Below are 23,521 nucleotides of genomic sequence, written 5' to 3' on the forward strand. Positions count from 1 at the left end.
ATGAAAAATTTTGGGTGGAATAGGACTTCAAACTTATAAAAACGTGTGGAACAGTGCTATTTGGATGAAATAAACCTTTAAAACCTCAACCGATTTTTTAGAATGTAACATTTCAATAGAATAAACATTCAAACTTTAAGTACTTGGACATAAAGTATTATTTTGGCGGAGTATACATTTAGAAGCATTAGTACTTGGACAGAAAGTAGTAATATTGGGTGAAATAGAGCTCTAAAAGTATAAGAACTTTGAAAGAAAGTAGTATTTTGGATGGGATAAATCTTTAAAACCATAACTTGTTTGTTAGAAAGTATTATTTCAGTGGAATAAACATTCAAAACTTTATGTATGGACAAAAAGTACTAGGGCAGAATGTCCTATTTTGGGTGAAAAAACATTCAAAACTGTAACTTGTTAGTTAGAAAGTATATAATTTCAACATAATAAAAGTGTAAAACTGTAAGCATGCAGGCACAGTGGTATTTTTGGTGGAATACACCTTTAAAACCACAACTATCACTCAAAAGTAATATTTTGAGTGGAATAAACATTTTAAACTCAAATACTTGGACAGAAATGAGTATTCTGGTTCGAGTAAACCTCCCAAACTATAACTTAGTCATTAAAAATAACTAAATTCATGGAACAAACCTTTAAAACTCTAAATACTTGGATAAAAAGTAGTATTTCTCGTGAAATAAACCTTTAAAAGTGTAAGTAGTTGGACTGAAAATAGTATTTTGGGTGGAATAAACCTTTAAAACCATAAATAGTTCATAATAGAGTGATACTTTAGGTGGAATTAATATTAACAACCATACTTCTTAGATAGAAAGTGCACAGTGAGTGACTCAAACCTTTAAAATTATAAATGCTTTGACAGAAAGCAGTATTTTATAAAACCATAACTTGTTAGGTAGAAAGTACTAATTGGCTGAAATAAACCTTTAAAACTATAAGTCTCTACCCTAAACTCATTCTCTCTTTCACTAGTATCCTCTTCTGGCCTATTCTATTCTATTCTATTCTATTCTATTCTATTCTATTCTATTCTATCAAGACATCCACAATTATGGTGCTCAGTACCGTTTGTTTAATTATTTATTTACTGAATCTCTTTTTCTCTTGTGTTGAGTTTCTTTTTTTTTTTTTTTAATTGATGGACAGTTAGTAGTTGGGAATAACACACCACCTTACAATCTTTAATTGCAATAGCACCGCCTGTTATTCTCTATCCCTGTTCATCCTGTTCGTTCTGTCCAGTCTTTGTTTCCCTGCACATCACTGAGGTGTAGCACTGCCCTCCCTGGCTCATAATAGGGAATTCTAATAAAGAATATCTGCTTAGCTTTCAGGGAGGGCTGGTGATGGTCACACACATGCACTAAATATTAAAATATTTGGCTGCAAGACTAAAATATGCGTCAATCTCATACAATGTTGACACCTCTTTTGTGGAGTTAAACAATGAGAACAAATGCAGACAAACAAAAAATAAAAAAACTATAAGTTCTTAGACGTAAAGTAATTAACCCGTGGAACAAACTCTTAATACCACAAATGGTTCACGAGAAGGCAATATTTTGAGTGGAATAGACCTTTGAATCCATAACTAGTTTGTTAGAAAGTTCTAATTAGGTGGAATAAACCTTTAAACAATAACTGATTACTTAGAAAGTACAAATTCATTGGAATTAAACCTTTACACATATAAATACTTGGACAGAATGTACTATTTCAGGTGGCATAAACCTTTGAAACTACAACCTGTTCATTTTAGCGATCACCCAGTTTGGTGGGTGGCACTATCCAGAAAAACAATGTGATCCTGAACTGAACTGAACTGCAGTCTCCTCTAATGCAGACATCCCTGTGTTCACAGCATGTCAAACTTAAAATACATTACACAACTGGCAAAAATCTAAACTGGGAAAAACAATAAAATACAGTTTTTATATAAAATTTTCACTTTATTATTAAATAGAAACAAAAATAATGGATTAGGTTGTTTTTAACAGCTTTTTGCTTGGAAGAATGGAACCCTGTGTGTATATTGTGTTGATTTCCTGTGCTGTAAACTTGCATCTTTTTTTAACAGTATGATACAGTTACTGCTCAGTGATCTAAAAAGAAAACTTAACTATCAGTCAGTTACATTCACTTTCAAATCAGTTAATTCTGGTAGTTCCTGAAAGAACATCTGGTAAGACGTCACTGAGTACGAACTGTTAAAAAAAATTTCATGGTTTCGTCTTTGTCAGCGAAGGAGCTCAGCAGAACTGCGATCATACCACTTCACATGTAACTGCTGCGACTGCGTTATGTCTCCTACTGAAGAGGTTGTTTCAGTTCAAACAGTCCTGTTCCTCCTTTCACCACCTTCCCCACCACCAGGCAGGCTGAGGGTGACACCAGCTGATCGTGGGAACCTGAAAAACACAGTAAAAACCGCCGTTAAACAAAGCACAAAGGACAGCAGTGACCTAAGAGGAAACGATATGCGACTGGAACCTTTCCCAGAATACATATTGATTACAAGAAACAATTACTAAGCTACTAAGGGGCTGTGGCAACAGCTGCAATCCATGCCATGGGTGTTCTTGGACAGCAAATGAAGTAACACACAAGAACAAGTCTTCTGGAAAATCATCAAACCTGAGTGAAAACCAGAAGCACAGCCTTGACATTGTAGGACTCCCTTAGCTTGTCCACACTTATAAAATAAGCAGCACACAACAGGGAGATAGAGAGTGTGAGAGAGAGAGAGAGAGAGAGAGAGAGATGCATTTTTAACTGAATACTTATAATTTCACATAAGAGCAAATACCCTACCATTAAAATTAGCAGTAATTAGAATCCCGAGATTAGTAGCACTGAATCAAAAGCCAATCAAATGTGAAATGTGGTCCCAATCTCAATTTCTGTTGGAGTTATGACCTTGAAAAAAGTTCAGAAATGTGTTTTGGCAAAACTGTAGGACACCATAGTGGAGTACAGTGGTCTCTCGTCTATCGCGGGGGTTACGTTCCAGACCCTCCCGCGATAGTAGCGACCATATCGTAACCTTGAAATACTGGTCGACTCACCCATCTCCAGGGCTGTAGGTCAGGCCGGTTACAGTTATTTTGCATTTTTATGCTCATGTCTTTTGCCATCTTCCATGCAAACATCCCCAGCAGGACAGGACTCAGTACAACAAACACAGAGTACGCTCTTACTGGCTCTCCCACTGTACCACAATTAAATCAGCTGTACCAAAAACAATAAGAATGCAGAACCAACATCTGGGACACCGAGCAGGGCAATAAGCAAACACAAAACAATAAAATATCTGACCAAACAGTCAACGAAATAAGATCCAAGGCACAGCATAAATAAACACCAAAAGAATAAACAAAATAAAGTAAATGCAAATGAACACAATCATACACAAATCCGATGCTACAATATTTATTTTATTATAACTCCGCCAAGGAATGCAGCGGAGTTACGTGACGATCAGTACGTTTCTCTGTGGATCTGTCTGTCCTGTGCAGCATTACTCACAAGCAGACCAACGGATTTGGATCAAATTTTCAGGGAAGGTCGGAAATGACACAAGGACCAAGCGATTAGATTTTGGCAGTGATGGAGCTTATAGTCTGGATCCACAGCTTTGTTAAAGAGTTCCCATTGGGAGATATAGCAGCCGGCACTGCGTCACTGTAACCATGATGTGAACACTGTGTCAGTTACCTGCTGACGATCACGATTGTGATCCTACAACAAACTGACTGTGATTTATCAGCTGGAAGTCATACAAGGAACAAATGGTTAAACTGTGGGATGTTTCTGAGTCACATCAATTCCTGCCGTCTGCTACATATTTAGGTCACGCAATGTAGCAAACCCCAGGCAGACACGTTACGTTCAGCCGTCAGCCTTATTTTAAACACAAATTCACCTTTCTGTCCTAACCCTTTCTTCAGGAAACACCGTCAGAACTTGTCTCCATTCCAGCTGCTTCTAAGTTTAGACACATCCTTTGCTAGACAGCAACAGCTGGAACCGTTTTCTTTCATCTTTATTTGAATTTTCTGACTTTTTGGCATCTTCGTCATGTCAAGAAACTGCTTCTTAGAGAATCACTTCCTATGCTGCTGGAATGGTGACAAAATAAAAGCCTGCAACATTAAAAATACGTCTTCAAAATAAAAGCATGGAAGGAACGGTAATTTTAATAGTAGCAAAACAAAGGTTTGCCAAAAGTGATGAACTGATCAACAGACTTTTATAAGAGTCATTTACAGGCAATTTGGTATCCATACATAACATGCACATGCATAATGCATGCCTGTGCTCAGCACAAGGTCATTTTTTATTAAAGATTTCATCCGTCGGAAATGATACGTCAACTGAACAGCCTTGGCAGAGTACTGCGCTCTCTGAGTGCTTTTCTAGTTTTATGGTTTATGGTTTTGTGGTTTGGTCAGCCTAGTTAGTTTGCTTAAGTGTTATGTAATCAGGACTGTGAGTGTGTGATTGATGACTTCCTGCCACATTTATAGCACAGTCTGTGTCAAAATGAAAGCATCTAGCAGTGAAATAGTGCGTAAAAAGCAGATATGTGTTCTCCAGTGTTATTGTTCAATGCAGCATGCCACGATAACAATTACAGAAAAAATGTCTGTACCACAAATTCCGCGATATAGCGAAATATCCGCAAAACCAAACCCAATTCAAAAATCAGTGATGCTCTGAGACCGCAAGAAGTGAACCGCGATATAGTGAGTGACCACTGTAAACCTGTTAAATATAAAATGTCATATCTTTATCATATTATCTGTTTATGTATTTGTGCAAAATATGTCACAATTAGTTTGTAAATTCATGAGTTATGGCCACTGACATGTCTTGTGAAGCCAAAGTGAACTTTGACCATCAAATTTAAATGAGTTCACTGTCAAGTTAAGTGAAAATTTGTGCCAACTTTGAAGAAATTCCTTCCATGCGTTTAGAAAACATCATATTTATAAAATGGGAAAAAACAGACAACCTGAAAACACGATGCCTCTTCTCATGGCTGAAGCATACTGAGGCATGAATAACCACACAAGCGACCAATATTACTGTCATCCTGGCCTCACCCAGCATGGTAGCCTGTTTGAGGAACTTGTAACTGGTCTCAAAGGTCATCTGCTGCAGAGGAGAGGAGTTTGATCCGATGGCGTGGCGGTTTAATGGCTTATATACACCTTCAAAGCACATGTAGTCGGCTACCAGTGACAAATGTCTGGGGTCAACCTCGATACCTGGAGGCAAATAGAGACATTTAGACAATCTGCGTTGATCTGACAGCTCAGTTTTAATGGATCATGACAAAGTTTGTTTACGTACCATAAACAGCAAAGACATCTTTGATCTCCTTCTCTATGACCTTCAGAGCCACTTCAATCCCGTACGTTTTAGCCATGGCGTGGACCTCGTTGGAGTACAGTCGGTTGAGGTCCAAGATCTGTGGGAAATAATATGGTCTCACGGTTGGAATTATCACCAAACAATGATAATAACATGGGATTTCAGAGTGTACAGTAAGATTAATGATTAAAGCTGAATGAAATATGTCCAGCTGCCATTCTGGGTGTGTGGAAAAGCAACATGTTCTGAGGTAATGTGACAAAACTATGTGTCATCACAGCTGGATGGTGGTAATCACACTGAAAATAACAGTGTATTTCTGAATGTAAAATATAATTATGGATGTTAAATCAAACCTTTGAATGTAACTTCCCAACAGCCTCCATAATATCTGGTACTATCTATTAATACTACTAATAATAATATATTTTATCTGTATTTGCATCTTGTGTGTTAAGTGACACTGAGTACGTACGTCGCTGTACTTGAATATCTCGTGCATGTTGATTCCCTCTGTGTTGAGAATCGTCTCTTTTTCACCATTTTTGGTTGTAGTTTCGCTCAGCAGGCAGCGCGTCAGCCCCTTGGTTTCCATGACGACTGCGTTCTGGGCCAGTGTTGACAGGACTGAGGCCAGATCGAAGTGCACCTTGCTCACCGGCAGCACCAGGTCAACCTACAAAGTGGGAGACAAGAAGTGGGCTGGTGAATGAAGGCGAACACTACTTTTTCTTCATCTTGACGTAGGGTAGTATGTGCCAGTTTTTTCACTGCTACAGCTGCTGTTTTCCACTAGATTATGTGTCATATTAACAATGTGGTATCAATAGACGTCCACAAGAGGCTGCAAAACCCAAGGTTTCATTCGGAGCAACATGTATGTATGTCATACAACCTCTCTGCCTCATTTTTCTTTCTGCCACCTCATCAAATACCCAACAAGCACTCAGAGAGCGCAGTACTGCACCAAGACTGTTCATTCCCTGACCTTGCGCTGAACGCAGGCATGTGTTATGCATGTATACGTTATGTACGGATACCGAATCACATGACCTAAACATCTAGCAGGCAGTGAAAACTGATGGGACTCAGAAACACTCCCACAATTTAATCAATTGTTCCTTGTTTCATTTCCGATAAGTAAACAGCGGTGGATTTATAGTAGGATTGCAATCATGTGATAGTCAGCAGGCAGCTGAGGTAGTGTTCACTTGTTGTCATAGTTACAGTGATGTCGTGCCGCTACCTCAATGGGAAATCCTTAAGAAATCTGTGGATCCATACTATACGCCGCATCACTGCCAAAATCTAATGATGCGGTTGTTGTGTCATTTCTGACCTTCCCTGAAAATTTCCTCCAAATCTCTTAGTCTGTTTTTGAGTAACGTTGTGCACAGACGGAAGGAAGAATTCATGTACGCCGATCATCACATAACTCTGCTGCGTTCCTTGGCAGAGTAACAAAGGCAAAGATGTAAAAATAAAAAAATAATAATAATAGGCAGCATCTAGTGAGAACCACATAAATTCAGTTTGTCAAAAAAACTCAGCAACAGGAGAAGGATAGAGAAGGACTAGAAGCAGTAAAGCTGCTGGACTGTAGGTTTGAGCGAGAGAAAATGTGTCTACAACTGCACTGGTGAAAAGATGTGGTTAATATACTGGTGAGAGAGTGAGAAAAAACAGAGAATGTGAGACATTACAATGTACACAAAACTGAAAAGACGAGTACAATTAAAATGGGAAAACAGCAAAAAGCACTTATGCAAATGAATTACTATTTGAGATGATTTGTGACTTGCAAACTGGTATTTACTAACATGTAGTCTGGATGCAACTTGTCCTTTCCACATTGGTATAAATGGACTTGCATCCTAGAGTAGACTATTATTTCCATTTTTTCATAAGACATGATTACAAGAAATTCATTCCTCCCAACAAAGCACAGCTTTGGGGGAGTTATGACTTGCAGAAAAAAACTGGGACTCTAAACAAGAAGAACAGAAGAAAACACATCCAGGCTTGTGTACATATTTCAAACTGTTGGTTGATTTTCTGCTCACTACAGAAACATGTCAGTAGACTTCTGTGACACGAGTAATAATAAAACAGCACAGTAACAGTATTTTACAATCAGCACTTTCTTATGATGGTTCTCGGCTAAGAAAAAGACAAAGTATAATCTGCCTCCTGTTTGAAGCTCAAGAGAAGCCTAAACTCACCTCACACCAGAGCTCATGCTGGTAATCATAGCAGTAGCCCTCTATCGCAGAGTTTGATGCCAGAACAGAGGTTACTCTCATCTGATCCAGAGTCTCTCCTACTGCCACTTTTTTATTGCTCCTTTTGGCTCTCACTCCTGCAGACTCTGGCTGAGGCTCCTCCACAGTGTTCGTCTCTGAGTTCTCCTCTGCCTTCTCCTCCGCCTTCTCTATCTGGTCCTCTTCATCCTCATCATTGTCACCTTCGTCTTCGTCCTGACTTTCGTAGTCGACCTGCAGAGGCAAGCAGGTGAAAGTTAATCAGGTTGTAGAGGTTGTGCTTCTGGATGCCAACAGTTAACACCCCTGGGACTTCAATGTGAGATCTAACATGGTAATTATGGGCTAAGATCACATTTGCAAGTGCAGTTTAACCTGTTTACCACATCATTTTCTATTTTTATGCAAGCAAAATGACACACAAAACCACTCCACTTCCTTTGTGGAGACAAAAGAGGTGCTGGACAGCGTCCAGAATAACAAGAGCTGAAAACAAAAGCTGTAACTGAAGAAATGAATTAGAAAATAAGAAGAATTAAAGAATCTAAAAAAAAAACATCACCTCACCATGTACCATCTGCATTACATTTACTGTGTTGGATTATTAGCAACAGATTCAATGGATAGTACGTTTCACAAGAATCACACCGTATCTCAAATGTGGACATAGAATACATGACTTTGCTTGGATTAAAAATCAGTCCGAACTCATGGGGGTGGGGGGACGTATTACTCATGTCAAGAGCAACTCACCTGCAGTGTTTGTACAGCTGAGCAAACTGAGCACTTAAACTCCTTCCAAAGAGAAAGACTAGCCATGAAATTTTGAGATTCTTTTTTTGCTTTTGTAAATATAAAGCCTATTTTTGTTCAGCTGGTCAAATGAAAGTGGAATACTGCAGCATTTTGATGGAGCTACAACATGCAGGGAGTGGTTTTCTCATCTAATATCCTTGTTTTCTTTAGTGAAATGAAGCTGCCACCAGGTTTCAGTACCATGTATGTGTTCTTCCTTGTTAAATATTTGATTTAAATGTAACAGGGAGACAAAATAGTGAAAATGAAAGCAGCATCATCCTTTTGTTTAGATGCAGCGATCCACTATGTGAAAGAAATCCCTTTCATGGAAGTCTTGATTAAGGGTCACATCACATCTGCTTGAACATGGCCAGACCTCCTGGGCTATAAAACTAAAATCTAATTAGATCTAAGCTAGATTAAGACCACACAGTGTTTCAAGGTGGTCTGATACGAGGAGCATGAAAAAAAGCTGGAACACCGAGTTGCACATCAGACTACAGAGTAACACTTTTAACAGCAGCAGAAACGCAGAGACCTAAAGTCATTATAACTGAACTGACGGTGAACTGTGCACTCTCCTGATTTCTTGAATATTCTGGGGGTTTAATTTGGCTTCTTTACTGTAGTGAGAGAGGAGTCCATCACTATAGAGTGTTTTGTAGCTAAATTAAGGTGACTGAACAAGAGTATCATGGGTGTTTTAATTTAAAATAATGTCAGATGCATGATTTATTAAGAACATGTTGGTATTCAGTCTGTATGATAAGAGCACACGGATCGCAGCAGGTTCACATTAAGTGTTCGCAGCACACAGTTAAACTAAGAAACTAGTGTGAGTGAATTATGTTTAATAGTCAAAATGTATTTTTCACAACAATCTGGTTGGACTGAGTCTCAATCGCACAAACAGTCCTCCCAGGTTACTTTGATGCCAGACCTAAATATCTGTCCAAACTTGTCAGCTGTTATGCCTAGAAAATCCTCTCTAATGCAGATCATTTGAAGATGTTCAGACGTCTAAAGCCAGGTCAGGATTAGGGTTAGTTACCTGAGAGAGCTTAGGAAGAAACACGCAGGGATTCAGCTTAAACCACATGAAATAATCTGATTCATCTTCATACCTCCTCTTCCTGTTTGTCTCTTCTCTTGGCATCTGAAGCATCAGCATCTCCTTCATTCCCCTCATCATCAACAATCTCTCTCTCCTCCTCTCCATCTCCATCATCCACCTGAAAAATGTCAAAAGGACAAAGACCACTTCAGATTTTACTGTGTGCAAGGAGGGAAAACAAAAACAAAAATGAGCATACCAGGAGATATCTCAGGAGAACACCAAAGCAAAAACAGACTAATGAAAAACAGACCCCTGTTGCATCAGCTGTTCCTTCACCATCGGTGTCCCTATCTCTAGGGGTGGCTTTCCTCGTCTCCACGGCGATAGAGGCCAGCTTGGCAGAGCGCTTCTTAATGGCTTCAAGAAGGAGACGGAAAAACCTGCCAGGATTAATAGAGAAGATGAGAGGTGAGTATCAGGTTACTTCTGTTTTCTGACACAGGAGGAAGTAGCAAACAAACACACCTTGTTTCCATGTACTTTAGGATCTGGTGAGGCGATAACAGCTTATCCTCACTGTAACGGTCTGCTGGCAGGAAATGGAATGTGACTTTAAACGTCCGCAGCTTTTGATGATTTTCAATCCGCAATTTTTCCAGCACATCCACCTTCTGCAGCACCTGCACACACACACACACACACACAATATGAGGTTGTATTAATCATGAAAGCAATTATTTTGCAAGATATTGCTCAGCAAACAGAATTATATAAAATGTGAAATGCAATAAGATACAAGTGTGATACATTACTTAAAATAAAAATAAGTAGGATGCACCATGGAACACAGATTATGTAGCACCAAGTTAAACAAGTAAGCTAAAATAAAACTAGAATAGAAAAGTAAAAAAATAATCATAGTTATGCAATGAAATGTTGCACATAAAATTGAAATATTACACCTAAAAAATGAAATAGGATATCTAAACAAGAAAATACTGCATTCTACATTGACAAGCTGAAATTGAAGTATTACATATGATAAAAAAATACAGAAAATGAAAATGAAAAGTTATACGTTAATAAAATATTGCTCATGAAATGCAAATATTACACCAAAAAAATGAAAAACTGCACATTACACTGACATGCTCTACTTTTAAAGGAAATATCGAACATAAAATACTAATTTTAAACTATTACACACGACACTGAAAGGGATATCGCACAAACTGCAAATGAAACTGTTATTATTATTGTACAAAAGTGTCTGATCACACACCAGTGATGTAGTTTTCATTTATTTCATTTATGCGGACATTTTTTTAATGCCAGTGACCAGAGGGGGAAAAAAAAAACCTTCAAGCGCAGTGACAACCACACCACAAGACATGAATGAGGAAATGAAAACAAATTAAAAGGGCAAAGAGAAGAACAAGAAGTAACATGATGAAGAAAAAAAAAAACAAAAAGAAAAACAACATATGAGTATTCTTACCTCAGCCAGACACACTCTGGTGAGTTTTTTGCGCAGCGTCTTTGCTCTTTTCAAGGCCTTCTTGTTGTTCAGCACTGGGATGCTCATCATGGGGGTTTTAATGTTGGAGCTGGCCACCATCAGGATCTCTCTCAGTCTGTGGAAGAGACAGATTTACATATGAAGCGTGACGGGAGGCTTGGATGGATGAATCTGAGCGGTGGACAAAAAGTGAGAAAAGCGGTGGTGATGATGTAGGCAGGATATTCTGAAAAATGAACACTAAAATAGACCTCCTACATGAGTTCCAGAGCTGGAAACTGTCACACTGGGCTGTACAGGGGTCCCTCGTCATATTGCAGTTCGCAGTTCACGTTTCATTGTCTCACTTTATCGCAGATTTGTAAATTGCATTTGGTATCGCGGATTTTTCACTACATCGCAGAATTTTGCGGAATAGATGTTTTTCTATATTTATTACTGCTGCGAGTTGCGTTGAAGGTCGTCGTTGGAGAAAGGATGTCTGCCTTTTATGCACTATGCAACTACCAGATGCTTTTATTTTGACACAGAGACATCAACAATATTAAAAATGTGGCAGGAAGTCATCAAACGCACGAGACGTCACGCTCACAATCCTGACAAGGTAACGATTAACCAAACTAACTAGGCTGACTAAACCACAAAAACACAATAAAACACAAACATTAGTAACACTGGAACACTAACATAAACCACAATAATGACATTTAAACTTCCTACACTCTGAGCTCCCATGGTGCATTGCAGCACAACACTTCAGTCATAGCAACCAGCTCTGGGATCGCTACATTATTTCAGTTATTTTTACAGCAAAATAAGAATTTTCTGGCCTAAAAAATAGAAAACGGTCTAAAAAATATATTAATAATAATAATCAAAACATAGTAAAAGAATATTTAATCAAAATGAAATGCGTAGCGTACAGCGCTGGATGCTGATTGGCTCAGTGATCGTAGCATCAGTCTCCTCTGTCTCCTGTGTGTAGCAGCATTCAGCATCTGGCCTTGTCTGTTTCACATAGACATCTGATCGCTGCTCATAGTGTTGCTCTGCGCTGTGTGGGGAGGGTTTATAAAGCCTTAAAATATATATAAATAACAAAATAAATACGGTCGCTACTTCGCGGGCGAGTCTGTAACGTAACCCCCACGATAGACGAGGGACCACTGTATTCACAAATGTTGATGCCACAAATCCAACCTGTCACTTATTTATTATACTGATGTACTATTTATCACTTTCAGCCAATAACTAATCAAGAGACTGCAGTTTTAATAGCGAGTGTGAGTATTTTTCACACATTAAAGTGCTCGGTTGAATTGTGCCACTTTAGTGACGGAACAGACTCCATTAGGATGCAGTTTTTCACTTCAGTTCTCCTTTTGCATTTTTCAATAATCAGATTTCGGAGGTCATTTTTAAGTGATGTGAAATGAAAGCAAATATTGTATTTCCTGCAATGAGGCAATGGTTCTGTTTCCTATTAACGCTCGGTCAGTCTCTGTATTTAAAATCACAGTTTATTGTCATTTATTGGTTTGAACTGTGGGCTGACATGTTAACAGGGCAGCAGCAAGTCAGCACAAGCACCAAAGATATATTGATTACACAGGCATGTAACAGTCACTTTCAGTTTGACATTTAGAGGCGTGGAATGAAACGGTGGACCAGGAAATGTTTTTTTTTCTGCAGCATACTAAGTTGCCAGAAAGGTAGAAAAACCTTAAGAGTCCTAGTTTTGGTTTGTAAAGTTACTCACAATAAGTAAGAGGCTTAAGATTTTGCACAGTTTTACAAGCCTCCTGTATGTCCTGGGTATTAATTTTATACATACACGACAGGTAAAGTTTAGTAAGGAGGTGTCGTTACCGAGGAATTCCCAGAGTCACGTTCATCTCTCCTCTGCCGGCGAAGTGGAAGGTGTTGAGGGTCATCTGGGTGGAGGGTTCTCCGATGGACTGAGCTGCCAGCAGACCGACGGCTTCACCTGGATCACACAGAGAACGCTGCCACTTGTAGTGCAGCAGCTGGCGAAGGCTGGACAAAGAGAGGAAAGATGAAGAAACATTTTACAGCAGAAAGAGAGAAAACACAGGAAATATCAGATCTGAAAAAAACTTACATTTATTGATATGATTGTTTTTTAAATATTGATCACTGTTGTTGTGTGATTGAGAAAATGATTTAACTGTACTGTGTTGTAGTGGGAAGTATTTCCAATATTTAGTTCACCAATGAAATATTTATATTATTACTGATAATCATGATACTACCACTACTATTACTGATAATAACGCCGCTACTACTACTTACAATAATGATATTACTATTAATAATAATAATGCAACTATTATTATCAGTAATAATGCTACTACTTCTGCTGATAATAATGCTACTACTACTAATAATAATAACGCTACTAGTACTACTACTAATAACAGTAATGCTATTATCATTATTAATAATAATGCTACTACTACTGATAATGCTACTTTTTTTAAATTCTTAATTTTACCAGGTAAGATCAGTTGAGAACAATTTCTCATTTACAATTATGACCTGGCAAGAGGCCCCAGAAACTCCTACTGCTAGTGATAATAAGGCTGCTACTGCTACTACTAAACTATATTTCTATTGCACCTTTTAAAACTTTCGCTACAAGGTGCTGTACAAAACATTAAAATACACAAAACCTTAAAAGAATAAATGATGTGCAGAATGTGATGCTAAAAGTTTCGAGATGTAGACAAACTTACTTTCAGTATAACTCATGCATTTCAACACCTCCACAAACCATAGAAGTCAAACATAGTCCTAACTTCTCTAAAACACAGTCAACAGAACTGATTATATATATATATATATATATATATATATATATATATATATATATATATATATATATATATATTTTTTTTTATTTTTTTTTACACACTATAAAGCCATAAAGAAGGGGGGTTTTAAAGTCAGACAACTCTGTGAATGTAATAAAGCCGCAGCCAAATGTTGTAATGAGTCACCGGTGAAGCTAAATAAGGAAACTTCTGCTGCAGATGGATGTACCTGGTAACAACTGTAGGGACCGAACCTAATTAGAAACTCGTATCTGGCTTGACAGAACCAATCGCAGCTCATGAGGAAGGAAAATATTTTGTTGTTTTCTGCTTCAGTTTTGAGAGTTACCATGCAGTTTCTGTAAATAGATGGTGGTAGTGAGCACAGTACAAGCAGCACAGCAGAAATGTACTTCATATTTTTTATATACTGGTTACATTTAAAGGTTTAACGTATAATGTCCATATAATTATCAACTTTAAGCTCAGTTATATTTACAAAAGTCCATTTTGGTTCCAAATAAAATGTTCACTTCTGAACACAGTTGTACTGAAGTTTTGTAGTTGCAAATTTGTAAGGTCCTCATTTTACTATGTTAAGTTCTGAGATGACATGTTGTGAATTGGAACAATATATAAAAAATTGAATTAAATGAATCTCGTTTTGTTATAAAAGGAGGGTTACAAAATGGTTGGTAGATCCATCAGTGTGGTACTTTTTTAAAATGATCTTGTTCATGTTATTTTCTTATTCTTGTCTTCCTGGTTAAAATCTTATTTGATTTTTGGCTTTAAAATGTGCAGTTAAAGCTGATTAAGGCTATCACAACATCACATTTTCACTATCATCGATCATCACGGCCATAAGCAGTAACAAAAACAAAATCATTACACTATCTATAAATTAATAATAAAAATTGCTATCAGTCATTTATTTTTGACTCAGTTTACTTACTGTGTTTTTTTGTCTAATTGGAGATGAAGAGTCTGCAACCATGAACTGTACTTTCAATATTGGAGTGTAACCAGATATTTACTGGCTCTGGATTATTTCAGATACTATCATGTCGATATTATTACCATGACAAGAACATTTAATTTTTTGCAGATCATTGTTTTTTTCAGTACTGGTACATTGCAACACCCCTGATGTTTGTAAATCTTGAGCTTCTGCTGTGTGTTCCTCTAACATGCTGCACTGTGGACACGTTAAAGTCAAAAATAAAGAAGACTATGGTTTTCTGTAGCAACACTTTCTTCATTTTGGTCATTTAAGCTGTAATCCTGAGAAACAGAAAGTTACGCAAAAATTTCAGATGTAGCAACTGAAACTGCGAAATGTTAAGTCGACTTGGATTTTATTACTCAGATGTTTTCTCTCCATACTGCTGTATTATATTTTCTAGCACAGACATGTTTTTGAAGCTTCTGGCAGTCAGTACCTGTGTGTGTCCATGCTGTCTTCATTCATACCGCCTCTGTTCTGCAGGTACTTCTCTGTGATGTCGTGGAAGTTTTCAGATACTGATCCAAAGCAGACATCAGGCCTAAACAAGCCCAGCGAGGGCTCAGGGCAGCGGGAGGACTTCCTGTTGTACTTTGATCTGCTGGCTTCATCCAGATCGTGCCATTGCTGTAGGAGCTGAGGAGGGAACAGAAATCACAGTTTGGTTCAGCAAGACTCTACATGCGCTTGTAAAGACTTTGTATATGATGGCAGTCTTGAGTTTCCGATGAGTCCTATGACACAATCAATGCGTCTTTGCCATAAAAAACAATCATGCATTTTGGTTCTTGAAAAGATTTATTCAACATCTTCTGGAACTACTGTCTTTTGCACGCAACTGTATCATGCTTTTTATACTGAGAAACAATAGTTTGCACAGGTGATTTCAGGACCTGTAGCTGCTTTGAAATAACTTCAAGTGACTTCCCTGTTTTGTTTAAGCCAATAATTAGTTTTTCCAGACCTTTGCTGAGCTAAGACGCTTTCATTGCCATGTTTGTGGCTGAGTCGAGTGAGTGGATTAAAGGGACGTATTGAAATTGCCTTAGAAGAGTCAGCAGCTGTAGTCAATCGTAGTCACCAACAAGGAGTTAAGAGGCCATGCCACTGTGGAAATGTGAATCACACAGCTTTGCATGTCACCAAAAATTATAATTCAAATTTCTGAATGTATATTTTTGACCCAGCAGATTTTGACATTTTTCCAAACGACGTAAAATAAATCTATGAGAGAACCAAAATGCAGGAGTGTTTTCTTGTGACAAAGACACGTGTTTTATCAATATTGTCATAAAATATTAAGAGTTATAGGAGTCAATGGAAGTTCAAGTTATACACAGTGTATGGAAACTTTTGTTCATGACTGTATGTCCTCAGGCTGGTGGACTTTAGATGTTCATTTTGTTGTGCAGAAATACCTGGAGTACAGCAGGATCTCTGGTGGAGCCGGGCGGAGCTTCTTGTTCAGTCTGTTTTAGTTTTGCCAACTTCTTCTGAGAAAACAACAGGAACGCTCCTGAGAGACCAAAACACACATACACAAATATTACATTACAGATATTCATGTAGGACATGCAAAAATATGTTATGTAGCAATTCACTGTCCTGGATTCTCCTGATCAAACTAATGACTCCCATTGATCCAAAATAACTCAATATGGTGGTTTAGTTTCCAAAATAAAATGTGTCTGAAATGGGTTGCCAAGTTAAACAAACAGGGTTCAAGCCAACTTAAATATACGGTAAATCTAAAAAAAAATGTGATTACATATCAGGCAGACATCAGTCCAGCATACACATAAGATCATTTACTGCCAAGTCAAACTTTGCTATCTACCTCTCCGTGGACAGGCCACCTCTCTCTTTGCTTTCCATCGCTGGATGGCTGCAAAGTGGCTACTGGCAGTCTGAGGGTCGAAACGGGCCAAAACCTCATCCAGGCCCTGAGACCTCCTGATCACCTGGTAGGAGGAAACACACAACTTGTTCTGTCAAAATGTTCAGGTTTATTTACTACTAATCAAACAGGAAGTTGTGTTGTAATCCGTCTTTTATTCAGACAACGAAGACAGAATCATAGCTTTCAGTATGAAGAGGAGAGGCTCACCCACATCTAAAACAAACCATGTTGGAGTTTCAACAGTAAATCAAAGGGAATTAAGATTTAATTTATATCTTAATTTTCAGCAAAAGTCCAAATACAGTTTCCACTGCAGAACCACAACATTTTTTCTCTGGTGTCAAGCGGATATTTACTGAGTTTTTCCGTTTGGCTGCTTAAATGATTTATAGTAGTAGTATTACTACACACATGAAATCTAATCACTTCAGTCAATACAAAATGATGCAACAGACAGGACTGATAATGAAAACGCAATCTACTGTACTCGGAAAGTGACCTGTTTACATAGTGTCACTGATACTGCATTGTCCTTGGGCTTGCCAGTATAACTGTGGTGCAATACTAAAGTCCTTTTGTACTTTAAGGTTCATAAAGGAGTATTATATTTAAAGAAATGAAAAGGCAAAATTAAGAATGTTCTTGCTTCCTGTTTGTAGTATCAGACTATTTAGAAAGCTAGACTGGATTCCCATAAGGTCAGACTGTCTCTGAAACGTCACAGAAACAATACAGACAAATGTTTGTGTAGATTCACAGTCATGCAGCTGTAGCGTACTGAGGAGCAGAACATTCCAGAGCAACACACAAGGATCTAAAGATCCTTTCTCAAACCATTTCAGGAGACAGATAACCCAAAATTCACCTCCAAATGGAACATCTGCTGACTGGAAGTTTGCAAATAAAGGACCATTAACGACTCTCTTGGAGACAACAGGAATCACCACCGGAATCTGATAAGGGTCATAAAAGTGTCAACTGTGAGGGAAACCACACCTCTGCAGGAGAGGACTGGCATTCTGATCTCCCGACCTAACGCACAGAACTTGGTATGCAGGAATGAATTGAACAGTTTAAAACAGAACATTAAGGAAATGCAGCATCACCAGAGTGACGATCTGGACTCAGTCTCTGATACCAGGTTGATCAGGACCAGTATGGAAGAAGAACACATGGAATCTGAAGTGTTTGTGGAGAAGAACAACCAAGATACCAACACCCCACCTCTCTCTCTGTCACAGACCACAGCCATAAAAGACACAGAGACTTTTTAATTTAAGTGTATATACTCGCTAAGTCTTACTTTTCTTCTTATTAAAGGTATGTGCTTGTGTTTTAGCTATGTTATGAATTTACTTTCATGTAGCCTAAATGATTGAATCTGACTCCAAAACTTTCTATAAAGAGGAAAGTCACTGGAATGCAAAGCGATTTGGAAGAAAGGCTTGTAGAACATGGGCTTGCAAGGCTCTCTCAGAAAAATGGGCCCTTAGAAGAAGGCAATTGGGCTTTAGAATTACTTAAGAGAAATGCTGCTTTGTTTATGTGTTCCTGAACCAACTCATCCTGTAGATCATCACAGCTCCACATCCTGCAGCGGCCTCCCTCTCACTACTACAAAGGTAAGCAAGTATCACTTTCCTTCTGCTAAACGGGTGAATTACAAATTACCATTGGTTTTTCAGTTTCAGAGTGATTCTAAATTCATCACCTTTTCTACCAACTGCTTCCAGTGACGATCACAGTTCACTAGTTTGTTTATCTGCATTTATTCATTCATTTATTCACTGTCTGTTGGTTTTTATTGTTTGTTTGTAGTATTAATAAATGTTTGTGTATAATTATCATCGGTTATACCTTGTATTTCTTTGCTTTGGGAACTGGAGGTCAAAGAAATCAGAACCTAAGACTTTCAGATATCAGACTGATCAATTTCTTTTTCATCAAAGTCTCTTTGAGACTTAGTCTGATTTGATAATTTTGTCAGACAAGCTGAGGATCGTGCCCCTAAATTAACAAGTGTGTAGTTTCTACCATTAGGTGTGCTGCAGCCGACACTTTTATCTACATTATTTAGTGCAGCCGTATGAGGCTAATTTCTCTACATTTTGCTACACAGGTCATGACACCTGCAAAGACTTGCGGTAAAAAAGGAACTGGACGTCTCTTAGATCTGACAGGTAAAATGTTTTGAACTTCTCAAAAAAGAAGTCCAGTTGCTTTTTTTTATTAAGCACCTAGAAAGGTGAATGGGATTTCCTCTGTTGGTCTGGTACAACATTAAAAATGACATTTAGAAAATTCAGCAACAACTCGTCTCTTTCCAGAGACAGTTATTGTTACTCAGGACAATCCACAAAATATGGTCTGCAGCCTTTACTCAAGCAGCCGCTAGTAGGAAACTAGTCTACTAACTGTGTGAACCACTCCAAAAACATGCCCGCTAAGTTTAACATTGCCCTTACATTGACTAAAATACTTACGCAAACAAAAATCACAGCTACTGATCAAGATAAATTGCTTTAGATGTGCAAGCAGGTTTTTTTGTTGTTGTTTTACCTCTAGAGAGAGGGCTAGCAGTTTGCCTAGCTGACAGTATTTATGCTAATCTAAGCACAGATGAAAGGGCAAATCAATCTTTTCAGCTATTTCTGCCAGTAAACTATCAATTTAAATTAAAACATGAATATATTTCAGATTGTTTGCACAACTGTTAACTAAATATGTATTATATTAAACCTCAGATGGGTGGATAAAAGTGAACATTTCTGTGTTGGTCCTGGAAACTGTATAATAATTCTGTTTGTGTGCAGTACATATTTATCCCCAGGGGCCATTTTGAAGCGCCATGGGGCCCATGAACTACACCTTCACTGTGGCAGCCATTTTGGCCAGTGGCATCCACTGAGGGGGACGCACTGAATTTGACAAGGCTGCACATTTTCAGTATGTTAACACACCGTGAATTCTTTATCTTCACTGCAGCCTTTGTGTTCACACCACTTGACAACATCCTGAGAAGCTGAGTGAAACTGCGTCTATGCTTTAGTGGAACCTTCTTGCTATGGAACAATAACCACATGTTGAACGGAGATTGGTCATTTGGGTACGGCTTCTGTGGTTTCATGGGCAGCATGGTTGCAAATGCAGATCAGCAGCAGTGACACACAAAACACTTCTACATGCAAATACCTTCATATCGATCAAAAGCTACTTATTGGCATTAAACAGTAGACCTATTACTGACATCATTTGACAGAATACAAATCAATTAATAAACATGCACCAGTATTTTAATAATTCAATTAAAAATGAGTCTATTTGCATTTTTATAGTATGAAAATATACACAAATACTGAGGTCATAGCTAGAAGTGACCAAACTCGCTTGCACTACCAGCTCTGATATTTTGCTCAAACCATACGATCTAGTTCCACAGTCTAACTGGAGTTTATCAGCCTGCTGAATGTAAATGTTAGCCAGTTTATCTCAAGTATTCCTACATCTTCTAACAGCATTTTAAGCATAATATCAGGCCAAATTATCAAACCAGCTGATCTGCGAGGTGGTTTTTGGAAAATTCATTAACAGTATGAAAGGAAATCCTGTGAAGCATAAAGGTGCTATCGTTGATGTTTCCTACAGCTGCTAATAGGCTAGAGCAGACATAAAAGTATGAGAGAAAATGTATTTTTGTCATTGTTTGGGTTAAAAAGAAGGAGACATGTAAAGAAATATATCCATTAGTGAGCACTGACCAATGAGCAAACCACAGATGCCGAAAAATATCACCACATCTGAGGTTTAACTTAAACCTAGTGCACAATTGGTTTGTCAGATATATGAGGTTTGAGATGAGGTTAAGCTTACATCATTTGCCAAACTGTCAAAAAAATATGAGCTAAAGCATCATGGCTCCATTTAGTCACCAAAGTACAGCAGAATCTGCATCAACTGCAAAGTAAAAGGTTTAAAATATAATCACAAGTAATAATAAGAACTACATCTCAGCTCAGCCAAAAAGAGACGTTGCCATCTGTCACCAGGAAAAATAAACATGCTTTATCATATGGGTTTAGAATTTGACATTGTCACAGAAGTTTCATGCTTGTGTTTTGTTTTGTCATACCTCATAGTTGTCCTCTATGAAGGGAAACTGTCGTGGCTGCAGGAACTGAGTCTTGGGGATGTCCAATCCATCTTCACCATATAGGAACTGCACCACTGATCCATCACTGTCCCTCACTGTCAGGTCGTACTGCACCACCAAACCCTCCAGATGCTTAATCACACATCTGCAGAGGAGAGGATGTGAGAGAGGAAAGAAGATAAGCAGAGGACTGGCTCAGCTATGGATGACACAAACAATCCTAAATAAATTAGTGTTTATTTGCAAATGCCACAAGGAAACATTTCCCTCAAAAAAAAAAAAAAAAAAAAAAAAAATTAAAAGATGGTTTCGGTTGAATTCGACTCAACCGTGTCTGTACTTTCGGCAGCTGGGATCACAGCTGGATCAAAGAAAGCTTCATATTTGGTTTAGAAACTCCCACTGACACCAATACATCCATGATTTCAGTCATGCCCGAACTAAATACTGACCAAAATCTGTCAACATTTGCATTGCTAACTACAGCAAAGCTCATATAAAGTTGGTTACCTCTGCAGATATCCTGATCTTGATGTTTTCACAGCTGTGTCGACCAGCCCTTCTCTACCGGCCATACAGTGGAAGAAAAACTCCTAAAAACAACAACAACAACATTACACACAAGTAAAGAAATGTATCATGACATAACAAGAGTGTTCATAAACAACTGTAAGGCCTAAAGCTGAAAAATCATAGTAGTGATGTTTAATAAAGTGTTCAAACTCCTTCACTTTGTGCACAGTTTATTGTGTTGTAGACTTCATTGTAAATAGATAAAAGTGGTAGCTGGACCAGTCAATCAACACTCAACTTGACAGCATGTCCCAGGAGCATTTGGCAAGCTTCTCCTTTACCAAAGTATTCAGAGTCTTTGCTGTAACATTCCAAATTTTCAGCTTTGTCCTGTTTGCAGTTTGCCTGGTGTCCACTTGAACATGAACTGGCTGGATTTTGTTTAAAAAATAAGACATTTATAAAAATCCACATTGCATGACAAAAATGAGCCACGAAGTCCAAGAACTCTCTACAGTCCTCTGTGATAAAAATTATGGCAAAGAATAGACATGTGCAGGGGTATAAAATCCTTTTTAAAGTCTGGAGGGTTGCCAAAAGCACAGTGCCTCAATAACTGTGAAATGAAAGAAGTCTTTCTTTACACAAGAGCAGCTTTATGTCAGCGGCGATGAGCAAAAGGCACATGACAGCTTACTGAGATTTCATCAGATGGCATTCGAATGACTCTAATGGCACAAGGAAAAAGAATCCCTAATCTGATGAGACAAAAATGTAGCTCTTTGTGCAAAACTCCAAGCACGTACTCTCAACTATCTAACACAATATCAGTGGTGACACCCATGACTTTGGCATGGGAGATCAGTGATTCAAATCCCTGCCTCGCCTACTTACCACGTGTTGTGTCTACTCTCAGATGTACGATCAGATTCCGATTTGTTTTATTCATGCACAGAGAAAGATACATATATTCTACCAAAGCAGTTTAGAGCAGATGCACATGAAATGGAACCTCAGGGAAGCAAAAGTGCTTATAATTAGGGGACCCAAGCAACCGAAAGCATCATGACCCACATTCTCCCTCAACCCCCACACCATCAACATACACCACACACAAGCACCCACACAGGCATACACACAATCACGCATACACACATACATACATATACAGACGGCATCATTTCCAAACAATACATGATTTTGTCTGACATAATACAGAGGAAGACAGTAGGTTTTTTTTTTTTTTTAAACATTTTTTCGAAGGGCAGAAAAGAACTGTGGTAATTTAATGAACCCATCTAGCTCATTCCAGATCTGTGGACCCCTGCAAACAACACTCAGGCTGGTACATTTAAGTTTACGCTTCTTCCCCAATATATAGTTTTTTTCCCTGGTGTTATGAGTGTGCAGGGGGTGGGAGATTGGGATGAGCTCACATAAGCGTAAACGCGTAAAAGGAAATTGTGAATTGTAAATTGTGAAGCATGGTGGCGGCAGCATCATGCTACTGAGATGCTTTTCAGCAGCAGGGACAGTAAGATGGTTTAATACTATAAGATGAATAAATGCAGCCAAATACACAGAGGTCCTTGAAGGAAACCTGTTGTTGAGTTCAGCAACCTCAAACTGGGATGACAAACACCCAACACAAGTGGAGTGACTTCAGGACAAGCCTCTGACTGTCTGAAACACTGATACAACATCACAAGATGGCAGTTTACAGACATTTGTCATTTAATCTGATGCAGCTTAGGAGGATCTGCCAGGAAGAACAGCATAAACTACCGCAAATCCAGGTGAGCAAAGCCTGTAGAGACTAACCCAAGAAGAGCCAAAGCTCCGACTGTTGAGAATGTCTGAAGCATATTTCCACTGTGTAATTGTCAGTTATGTAGTGTAGATAGACGGGAAAAAACAGCAGTTCTATCCATTTAAATGAAAACTACAATGCAAAGAGTGAGAAAGTGAAAGGCTCTGAACTATTTCTAAATTGAGTGGATAAAAATCATCCACAAGAGCTTGAGTGTGTTCTTGTGAGCCATTTGCCTTCCCAGTCCTCAAAAGGAGCTCCAACAGGAAGCCAACT

At 38.3% G+C, this 23,521-nt stretch overlaps 1 protein-coding gene, 1 long non-coding RNA gene and 1 other non-coding gene across 3 annotated transcripts in view; 1 reads left to right on the top strand and 2 right to left on the bottom strand.

Annotated features, from left to right (window-relative positions):
• Positions 1-322: 322 nt before the first annotated feature.
• Positions 323-23,521, bottom strand: part of polr1a (RNA polymerase I subunit A) — a 38,250-nt gene continuing 15,051 nt past the window's right edge. The window contains exons 23-37 of the mRNA XM_023288940.3: positions 21,433-21,515; positions 20,902-21,067; positions 16,710-16,833; positions 16,291-16,388; positions 15,309-15,508; positions 12,902-13,069; positions 11,012-11,147; positions 10,039-10,193; positions 9,824-9,953; positions 9,581-9,688; positions 7,620-7,892; positions 5,873-6,073; positions 5,377-5,494; positions 5,127-5,291; positions 323-2,429 (exon numbers count right to left, since the gene is read on the bottom strand). Of these exons, the coding sequence (XP_023144708.2) occupies positions 2,329-2,429; positions 5,127-5,291; positions 5,377-5,494; positions 5,873-6,073; positions 7,620-7,892; positions 9,581-9,688; positions 9,824-9,953; positions 10,039-10,193; positions 11,012-11,147; positions 12,902-13,069; positions 15,309-15,508; positions 16,291-16,388; positions 16,710-16,833; positions 20,902-21,067; positions 21,433-21,515 (2,226 nt within the window). The 3' untranslated portion in view covers positions 323-2,328. The remainder of the gene's footprint in view (positions 2,430-5,126; positions 5,292-5,376; positions 5,495-5,872; positions 6,074-7,619; positions 7,893-9,580; positions 9,689-9,823; positions 9,954-10,038; positions 10,194-11,011; positions 11,148-12,901; positions 13,070-15,308; positions 15,509-16,290; positions 16,389-16,709; positions 16,834-20,901; positions 21,068-21,432; positions 21,516-23,521) is intronic.
• On the top strand, positions 16,307-21,652 carry LOC129350360 (uncharacterized). Its single transcript, XR_008603722.1, has 3 exons — positions 16,307-18,394; positions 18,892-18,952; positions 19,586-21,652. It is a non-coding gene; the product is annotated as an uncharacterized LOC129350360 (long non-coding RNA).
• Positions 19,574-19,710, bottom strand: LOC111580996 (small nucleolar RNA SNORA5). The gene has a single exon (XR_002747215.1). It is a non-coding gene; the product is annotated as a small nucleolar RNA SNORA5 (small nucleolar RNA).

This window comes from Amphiprion ocellaris, chromosome 13 (assembly GCF_022539595.1).
Source record: "Amphiprion ocellaris isolate individual 3 ecotype Okinawa chromosome 13, ASM2253959v1, whole genome shotgun sequence".
NCBI classification, from domain to species: Eukaryota; Metazoa; Chordata; class Actinopteri; family Pomacentridae; genus Amphiprion; species Amphiprion ocellaris.